This window comes from Salvelinus sp. IW2-2015, unplaced genomic scaffold, assembly GCF_002910315.2.
Source record: "Salvelinus sp. IW2-2015 unplaced genomic scaffold, ASM291031v2 Un_scaffold6429, whole genome shotgun sequence".
NCBI lineage: Eukaryota > Metazoa > Chordata > Actinopteri > Salmoniformes > Salmonidae > Salvelinus > Salvelinus sp. IW2-2015.
The window spans coordinates 20,530-29,841 of NW_019947691.1; the positions used below are offsets into that span (position 1 = coordinate 20,530).

The 9,312-nt window shown below is 43.6% G+C and overlaps 1 protein-coding gene across 1 annotated transcript; it reads left to right on the forward strand.

Annotated features, from left to right (window-relative positions):
- Positions 1-1,329: 1,329 nt before the first annotated feature.
- Positions 1,330-8,456, forward strand: LOC112078881 (disco-interacting protein 2 homolog A-like). Its single transcript, XM_070442169.1, has 5 exons — positions 1,330-1,441; positions 6,702-6,768; positions 7,606-7,697; positions 7,871-7,991; positions 8,231-8,456. Exons 1-4 carry the CDS (start codon positions 1,366-1,368, stop codon positions 7,975-7,977), a joined length of 342 nt encoding a protein of 113 aa, XP_070298270.1. The 5' UTR covers positions 1,330-1,365; the 3' UTR covers positions 7,978-7,991; positions 8,231-8,456.
- Positions 8,457-9,312: the final 856 nt, after the last annotated feature.

Consider the following 9,312-nt stretch of genomic DNA (forward strand, 5'->3'; position numbering starts at 1 on the left):
TGTCTTTAATAGTGGGTGAACTAGATGTAAATCTAACTGTATAATGTTGTTTAGTACTGTCTTTAATAGTGGGTGAGCTAGATGTAAATCTAATGTATCATGTTGTTTAGTACTGTCTTTATAGTGGGTGAGCTAGATGTAACGTTGTTTAGTACTGTCTTTAATAGTGGGTGAACTAGAGTAATGTTGTTTAGTATGTCTTTTAATAGTGGGTAAACTAGAGGTAAAGTTGTTTAGTACTGTCTTTAATAGTGGGTGAGCTAGATGTAAATCTAACTGTATAATGTTTTTTCTGCTGTCTGTTATATAGGGGTGAACTAGATGTAAATCTAACTGTATAATGTTGTTTAGTACTGTCTTTAATATGTGGGTGAACTAGATGTAAATCTAACTGTATAATGTTTTCTGCTGTCTTTAATAGTGGGTGAACTAGATGTAAATCTAACTGTATAATGTTGTTTAGTACTGTCTTTAAAGTGGGTGAACTATGTAAAATCTAACTGTTATAGTTGTTTAGTACTGTCTTTAATAGTGGGTAAACTAGATGGAAATCTAACTGTATGAATGTTGTTTAGTACTGTTTAATAGTGGGTGAGCTAGATGTAAAGTTGTTAGTGTACTGTCTTTAATAGTGGGTGAGCTAGATGTAAATCTAACTGTATAATGTTGTTTAGTACTGTCTTTATAGTGGGTGAGCTAGATGTAAAGTTGTTTAGTACGTCTTTAAATAGTGGGTGAACTAGATGGAAATCTAACTGTATAATGTTGTTTAGTACTTCTTAATAGTGGGTGAGCTAGATGTAAAGTTGTTTAGTACTGTCTTTAATATGGGTGAGCTAGATGTAAATCTAACTGATAATGTGTTTTAGTACTGTCTTTATAGTGGGTGAGCTAATGTAAAGTTGTTTAGTACTGTCTTTAATAGTGGGTGAACTAGATGTAAATCTAACTGTATCATGTTGTTTAGTACTGTCTTTAATAGTGGTAAACTAGATGTAATCTACTGTATATTGTTGTTTTCTGCTGTCTTTAATAGTGGGTGAGCTAGATGTAAATCTAACTGTATAAAGTTGTTTAGTACTGTCTTTAATAGTGGGTGAGCTAGATGTAAAGTTGTTTAGTATGTCTTTAATAGTGGGTGAACTAGATGTAAAATCTAACTGTATATTGGTTTGTTTCTGCTGTCTTTAATAGTGGGTGAGCTAGATGTAAATCTAACTGTATAAAGTTGTTTAGTACTGTCTTTAATAGTGGTGAGCTAGATGTAAAGTTGTTTAGTACTGTCTTTAATAGTGGGTGAGCTAGATGTAAATCTAACTGTATATTGTGTTTCTGCAGTACAAGACCAGTAAGGAGGGGAGCACAATGGGTATAAACTGTTCTCATCCAGCCATGCTAGCCCACTGTCACGCCCTCACAACAGGCTGTGGATACACTGAGGGTGAGTCTCTGTTACAAGGCCCCCGTTGAGGAGGAATGTAAGACAGCCTCCCCCAGCCCTTTTCTCTCTCCTCTTTCATCTCTCTCCTCTCTCCTCTCCTCCTCCTCTATCCCTCTCCTTCCTTTTCTCTCTCCTTCTCCTCCCTCTCTCCTCATTCCTCTCTCCCTCCCTTTCTCTCCTCCCTCCCTCATGTCTCTCCTCCCTCATTCCGCTTTCTCTCCTCCTCCCTTTGCCTCTCCCTCCTCCCTCTCCTCCCCTCTCCCTCCCTCCCTCCCTCCTCCCCCTCCTCCCTCCCTCCTCCTCCCTCCTCCTCCCTCCTCCCTCCCTCCTCCCTCCTCCCTCCCTCCCTCCCTCCTCCCTCCCTCCCCTCTCCCTCCCTCCCTCTCCTCCAGCCCTTCCTCCTCTCCTCCCTCTAGCCATCCCTCGTCTCCCTCTCTCCTCTGCTCCCTCTCTCCTCCTATCTCTCCTCTTCACAAATCAAATGTATTTATAAAGCCCTTCTTACATCAGCTGATGTCACAAAGTGCTGTACAGAAACCCAGCCTAAAACCCAACAGCAAGCAATGCAGGTGTAGAAGCACGGTGGCTAGGAAAAACTCCTAGAAAGGCCAGAACCTAGAAGAAACCTAGAGAGCGTCTCTCCTCTCCTCCCTTCATCTCTCTCCTCCTCCTCTCTTCCCTCCTGTCTCTCTCCTCGTTCCTCCTCTCGCTCCTCCTCCGCTGTCTCCCCTCCCTATCTCTCTCCCTTCTCCTTATCTGTCTCCCTTCTCCCTCTTTCTCCCCTCTTTCCCCTCTCATCCTCCCGCTATGTCTCGTCTCATCCCTCCTCTCCTCCCTCTCGCTTTCTCTCCTCCGTCTCATCCCTCCTCTCCTCCTCCTCTTTTCTCTCCTCCCTTTTTAATTGTTTTCTCTTAATAAGCTGTGTTAACAGTTAAAGGTCAAATACACTGCATTTCAGTAAATAATCTAATGAATTCAGGGCTTGTGAAGTTATTCCTAGGCTGAATATAAGCCTTCCACAACCATAAAGCCCACTAATATTTAAGTATTTTATCAAAATAGTTTAGCTCGCTTTTTTGCAATTATATACTCTACTACATGTATGTACATATTACCCACTCGGCTAACCGGTGCCCCGCACACTGACTCTGTACCGACCCCTGTATATTGCTCCACATTGTTCTGTACCGTAACACCCTGTATATAGCCTCCACATTAACTCTGTACCGTAATACCCTGTATATAGCCTCCACATTGACTCTGTACGGTACCCCCCTGTATATAGCCCCACATTGACTCTGTACGGTACTCCCTGTATATAGCCTCCACATTGACTCTGTACCGGTACCCCCTGTATATAGTCTCCACATTGACTCTGTACGTATACCTGTATATAGCCTCCACATTGACTCTGTACCGGTACCCCTGTATATAGTCTCCACATTGACTCTGTCGGTATCCCCTGTATATAGCCTCCACATTGACTGCTGTACCGGTACCCCTGTATATAGCCTCCACATTGACTCTGTACCGTACCCCGTCTATATAGCCTCCACATTGACTCTGTACCGTATACCCTGATATAGCCTCCACATTGACTCACCGGTACCCCTCTATATACCTCCACATTGACTCTGTACCAGACCCCCTCTATATAGCCTCCACATGACTCTGTACCGATACCCCCTGTATATAGCTCTCCACATTGACTCTGTACCGGTACCACCTCTATATAAGCCTCCACATTGACTCTGTACCGATACCCCCTGTATATAGTCTCGCTATTGTTATTTTACTGCTCTTTAATTATAATTTTATTTTTTTTTTAACTGCATGTTGTTAAGGGCTTGTAAGTCAGCTTTTCACTGTAATTGTATTTGATGCATGTGACAATTTAGATAGATTTGATCTGGATTTCAAGTCTATGAAAATACCCTTTTTTTGTTACAAATGTAACTACAGCCATGCATAATGCACATTCACTAATAATGACTACGTTATTTTAGCAGGCATTAGGCTATAGAACATGAACACAGTCATCAACAATTCTCAAGCCTCTGTCTTTATATTTCAAGTTTAGCCAGCTTGGATCTATTTGCTAACAAGTAAACAGTTGAATAGTTATGAACACTTCTGTCTGTCTCCAACTGTTTGAAAAGCATGTCCACTTTGTTCAGATGTTGAAATCAGTGGCCTACTTTATTTCTCAGAATGAGAATGAGTTGCCAGTTCTTATATAATGTGTTTTATGCTTATTGCACATTTATAAAACAGACTAGACAGCTAGTATAATGTCTTTACGTGTGCCCTAATGCCACGAGCAAATAATTGAACGTTCATTTTCCCAGAAACAATGTTCATTGATCCTCTGGTTTTAGTAGTGTCTGCTCTGTGCACAATGTGAGGAGTTGAGACATAAAAAGGTTCATTAGAAAAGGTAACTTCTCCTCTACAGTAAATAATGTGTTTGGTGTCTGGAGATGCTGGAGGAGTGCTTGACGCCATCTGTCAACTGGTGGAGGCATGTGATGGTCTGGGGTGCTTTGGTGGTAAAGTGGGAGATTTGTACAGGGTAAAAGGGATCTTGAAGAAGGAAGGCTATCACTCCATTTTGCAACGCCATGCCATACCCTGTGGATGGAGCTTAATTGGAGCCAATTTCCTCCTACAACAGGAAATGACCCCAAGCACAGCTCAAACTATGCAATAACTACTAGAAACCAGCTGACTGCTTTCCTATCTATAATGGATGGCCAGCACAGTCACCAGATCTCAACCCTGTTGAGCTGTTGTGGGAGCAGCTTGACCGTATGGTGCTGTTAGTTGGATGGGCTATTTACAGAGGGGCTGTGTACAGCTGCAGTGATCAGTAAGCTGCTTGAAGTTAGTGAGGGAGATATAAGTCTCCAACTTCAGTGATTTTTGCAATTCTTCCAGTCATGGCAGCAGAGAACTGGAAAGAAAGGCGGCCAAAGAGGTGTTGGCTTTGGGTGATCAGTGAGATACCTACTGGAGCGCGTGCTACGGGTGGGGTTGCTATGGTGACATGAGCGAGTTAAGGCGAAGCTTTACTAGCAACGACTTATAGAAGACCTGGAGCCAGTGGGTTTGGTGACGAATCTTAGCGAGGACCAGCAACAGGAGCATACGAGTCGCAATGTGGGTAGTATATGGGGCTTTGGTGACAAAACGGATGGCACTGTGATAGACTGTATCCAATTTGCTGAGTAGAGTGTTGTGAGGCATTTTGTAAATGACATCGCCAAAGTCAAGGATCGGTAGGATGGTCCGTTTCGGAGGATATGTTTGGCGCATGAATGAAGAGGCTCTGTTGTGAAATACGAAGCCGATTTAGATTTAATTTGGATTGGAGAGTTTAATGTGAGTCTGGAAGGAGAGTTTACAGTCTAACCAGACACCGGTATTTATAGTTGTCCACATATTCTAATCAGAACCGTCAGAGTAGTGATGCTAGTCTCGAGCGTGCGGTGTGGGCAGCAATCTGTTGAAGAGCATGCGTTTAGTTTTACTAGCGTTTACGAGCAGTTGGAGGCCACGGAAGGAGTGTTGTAAGGGCATTGAAGCTCGTTGGAGATTTGTTAAGTGTCCAAAGAAGGGCCAGATGTATACATAATGGTGTCGTCTGCATAGAGGTGGATCAAAGAATCACCCGCAGCAAGAGCGACATCATTGATATATAGAGAAGAGAGTCGGCCCGAGAATTGAACCCTGTGGCGCCCCCATAGACTGCCAGAGGTCCGGACAACAGGCCCTCTGATTTGACACCCAGAACTCTYTCTGAGAAGTAGTTAGTGAACCAGGCGAGGCAGTCATTAGAGAAACCAAGGCTGTTGAGTCTGCCGATAAGAATGCGGTGATTGACAGAGTTAAAAGCCTTGGCCAGATTGATGAAGACGGCTGCACAGTACTGTTTTTTATCGATGGTGGTTATGATATAGTTTAGGACCTTGAGCGTGGCTGAGGTGCACCCGTGTTATCCAATTGGTATTTAGTCTTGTCCCATCGCTGCAACTCCCGTACGGCCTCGGGAGACGCGGAGGTCAAGAGCCGTGCGTCCTCCGAAACACGACCCAGCRGCACTGCTTCTTGACARAATGCTCGCTTAACCCGGAAGCCAGTCGCACCAATGTGTCGGATGAAACACCGTACACCTGGCGACCGTGTCAGCGTMCATTGCGCCCGGCCTGTCACAGGAGTCGCTAGAGTGRGATGGGACAAGAACATCCCTGTCGGCCAAACCCTCCCCTAACCTGGACAACCCTGGGCCAATTGTGCACCGCCCCATGGGTCTCCCGGTCGCGGCCGGCTGTGACCGAGCCTGGACTCGAACCAGGATCTCTAGTGGCACTGTGATGCAGTGGGAGTCCATGAGAATGGATTTCTGATTCTAATAATATTATTACACAGATCATACATGTAACGTTAGTTAGCGAGCCAGCAAGCTAATGTTTGGTAGCTAACTAACAGTTTGCTTTAGCTTGTAATAAAAAACGCTTTCTGACAAAATTACAAACTTATATCTGAAAATGTAGCTTGACTCTTACCCGTATACATGAATGAACGCTTCACCGCAGACTGGATCCATTTAACTCCGTTTTGTTTGTAGCTACAGCTTGTTTGGCCAGCGTCGTGTCAAGTCACTCCTGTTCACGCTGACCGTGGCGTGTGCAGAAAGTAGCCCATCACTTTGTCCAACTGATCTGTCGATAGCGCCCGCTAAATTCAGGGCATCAATGTTGTTGAGAAAAGTACCAAAACCTTTGTAGTTCTTGATGGCTAATGTTATATCTTTCAAAAAACGGTGCGGTAGAAAGAACTGTCAAGACCAACAGCTGAACAGCTGATGTTATAGACAGAAGCACGCTACATGGTAGACCAATCCAAACTCATCTCCCGGCATGTCCAGCCCATCCATTATCTCAGCCAATCATGGCTAGCGGGAAGGCTCCTGTCTTTTTCTGTGGCTAAACCAACTAGTCTTGTAATATCACAATTGTATTCGTATGTATGGATGGAATACAAGTTTGTTATTGATGTACATGAAAGTTCACATGTTCGTTAAGGCATTTCTGCCAAAAAAACACATTTTGATGAAAATGTGATTCAGAACCAAATCAAGGTCCCACTTTGGTTCTCTATTCAGGAGGGGATTTCATATCATTCAMGCTGTGTGGCCAGTGAGAAAAACCGTGAAGTTTTAATATTGTATTTTATAAGTGACTAATTGTTTCTGTTCCAGCTGAGACCATTTGCAACGTCCTGGACTTCAAGAGAGATGCAGGACTGTGGCACGGGGTTCTCACTGAGTTGTGCTTCATACGCTCATTATACATACATGGTGTAAACTACTTCAGTTAAAACACTAATGTACTACTTAAGTAGTTGTTTGGGCTATCTGTACTTTACTTTACTATATCTGTTTGTACATTCCCAAAGAAAATAATGTACTTTTTACTTTTTACTCCATACATTTTCAATGACACCCAAAAGTACTTGTTACATTTTCAATTCTTAGCAGGACGGGAAAATTGTCAAATTCACAAACTTATCAAGAGATACCTGGTCATCCCTACTGCCTTTGATCTGGTGGACTACTAAACAGAGAACATCCTTGTCATCCCTACTGCCTTTGATCTGGTGGACTCACTAAACAGAGAACATCCCTGGTCTCCCTACTGCCTTGATCTGGTGGACTCACTAAACACATTATTCATTTAAAGGTGTCTAAGTGTGTGAGTGTGCCCCTGGCTATCCGTACATTTTAAAAACAAGATAATGGTGCGTCTGGTTTCTTAATAGAACAAATTTTAAATGATTTATACTTATACATTTACTTTTGATCCTTAAGTATATTTAAAACCAAATACTTTGACTTTTACTCAAGTAGTAATACTGGGTGACTCACTTTACTTGTACATTTCTATTAAGTATCTTTTACTCAAGTTATCTTTTTCAACCACTACACAGACTACACACGCACATACCTGGGTTTGAAATGCTAGCAGGTACTGTTCAGACTAGACTATGTGACATGACTTGTATCGTCAGTGTTCTCCTGACATGGGTGTCAGGGACACTGCAGAGACCAACCCCGGTAAATACTGTCCCTGTGTTCACCATGTTGTTGCTGCTGCCTGGCAGAGTGTGGTGACCAGGATGCACGTGATCAGCATCCCTTACTCCCTGATGAAAGTCAACCCTCTGTCCTGGATTCAGAAGGTTCACACTTACAAAGGTGAGGAGGGGCCCAGTTCTGGTGTGTGTGTGTGTGTGTGATGTGTTGAGACAGTGTCTGTCTTCTGAGTCACTATGGTCAGTGAGTGAGTCTTCTCTTATTGTACATCCTGCTGTGATGGCTGAGTGCTGTGTGAGGCTAGTTGTGATTGGCTAAACACTGTGTCTCTGTAGCACGCGTAGCGGTGGTGAAGTCCAGAGACATGCACTGGTCCCTGTTGGCCCAGAGAGACCAGAGAGACATCAGCCTGAGCGTCTCTGAGGATGCTCATAGTAACTGATGGCGCTAACCCCTGTAAGTCTAAACACTACAACATATACTGTACACAGTACTGTACACAACACATACTGCCAATACGTACTATACTGCCAGTACACACTGCCTTACATACTATACTGCCAGTACACACTGTTACTGAGCTCTGTAAGTCTTGACACTATAACATACTGTATCACAAAGACTCTTACTTGAGCAAAACCTCTTAGTTTCCACGCCTCAGGACTATCTGATGTTTTGTGTGTGTCTGTGAGCAGGGTCGATATCCTCGTGTGACGCCTTCCTGAACGTGTTCCAGGCACGTGGGCTACGTCCTGAAGTGATCTGTCCATTGCCAGCTCTGCTGAGGGCATGACGGTCGCCATCCGAAGGTAGAACGCGCTACTACACCGAGCTATGTTAAACCAACACGCTGTTACATCACACATCCCCCTTGACCTAATCCACAGTTTGTTATTTATTTATTTACCTTTATTTAACGAGGCGAGTCAGTTAGAACAATTCTTATTTTCAATGACGGCCTAGGAACAGTGGGTTAACTTCCTTGTTCAGGGGCAGAATGACAGAATTTGCTACTTGTCAGCTCAGGATGTTGATCTTTGCACCTTTCGGTTACTGGCCCAACACTCTAACACTACTGGGGCGGCTACCTGCCGCCCCTCACTCTAACCACTAGGCTACCTGCCGCCCCCACTCTAACCACTAGGCTACCTGCCGCCCCTCCACTCTAACCACTAGGCTACTGCCGCCCCTCCACTCTAACCACTAGGTACCTGCCGCCCCTCCACTCTAACCCACTAGGCTACCTGCGCCCCTCCACTCTAACCACTAGGCTACCTGCCGCCCTCCACTCTAACCACTAGGCTACCTGCCACCCCTTGTTACAACCTTGATTAAAAACGGATCAAATCTTTTTTTTCTCACCCATCTACAAACAATAACATTTAATGACAAAGTGAAAACATGTTTTTAGACATTTTTGCAAATATATTGAAAATGAAAACACAGAAATATCAAATTACATAAGTATTCCCACCCTGATTTCACCATGAGTCCAATGGTGTCTAAAACAGTTGAATGGCTGTGATAGAAAACTGATCAACATCATAGTTACCACAGTACTAACCTAATTGACAGAGTGAAAAGAAGGAAGCTTTGCATCAAGTCACTAAAGTAATACTGCAAAAAAAAAACTGTCATGAATACAAAGTGTTATGTTTGGACAACACACACATTACTGAGTATCACTCTTCATATTTTCAAACTTAGTGGTGGCTGCATCATGTTATGGGTTTGCTTGTAATCGTTAAGAACTGGGAGTTTTCAGGATAAAAAAAAT

What these genes read in the sequence shown, in the direction of transcription:
- LOC112078881 (XM_070442169.1), top strand. Translation starts at nt 1,366, where the DNA reads ATGGGTATAAACTGTTCTCATCCAGCCATGCTAGCCCACTGTCACGCC. An exon ending in AGGCTGTGGATACACTGAGG is followed by an intron (nt 1,442 to 6,701) that starts GTGAGTCTCTGT and finishes TTTCTGTTCCAG; the next exon opens with CTGAGACCATTTGCAACGTC. An exon ending in GAAGGTTCACACTTACAAAG is followed by an intron (nt 7,698 to 7,870) that starts GTGAGGAGGGGC and finishes GTGTCTCTGTAG; the next exon opens with CACGCGTAGCGGTGGTGAAG.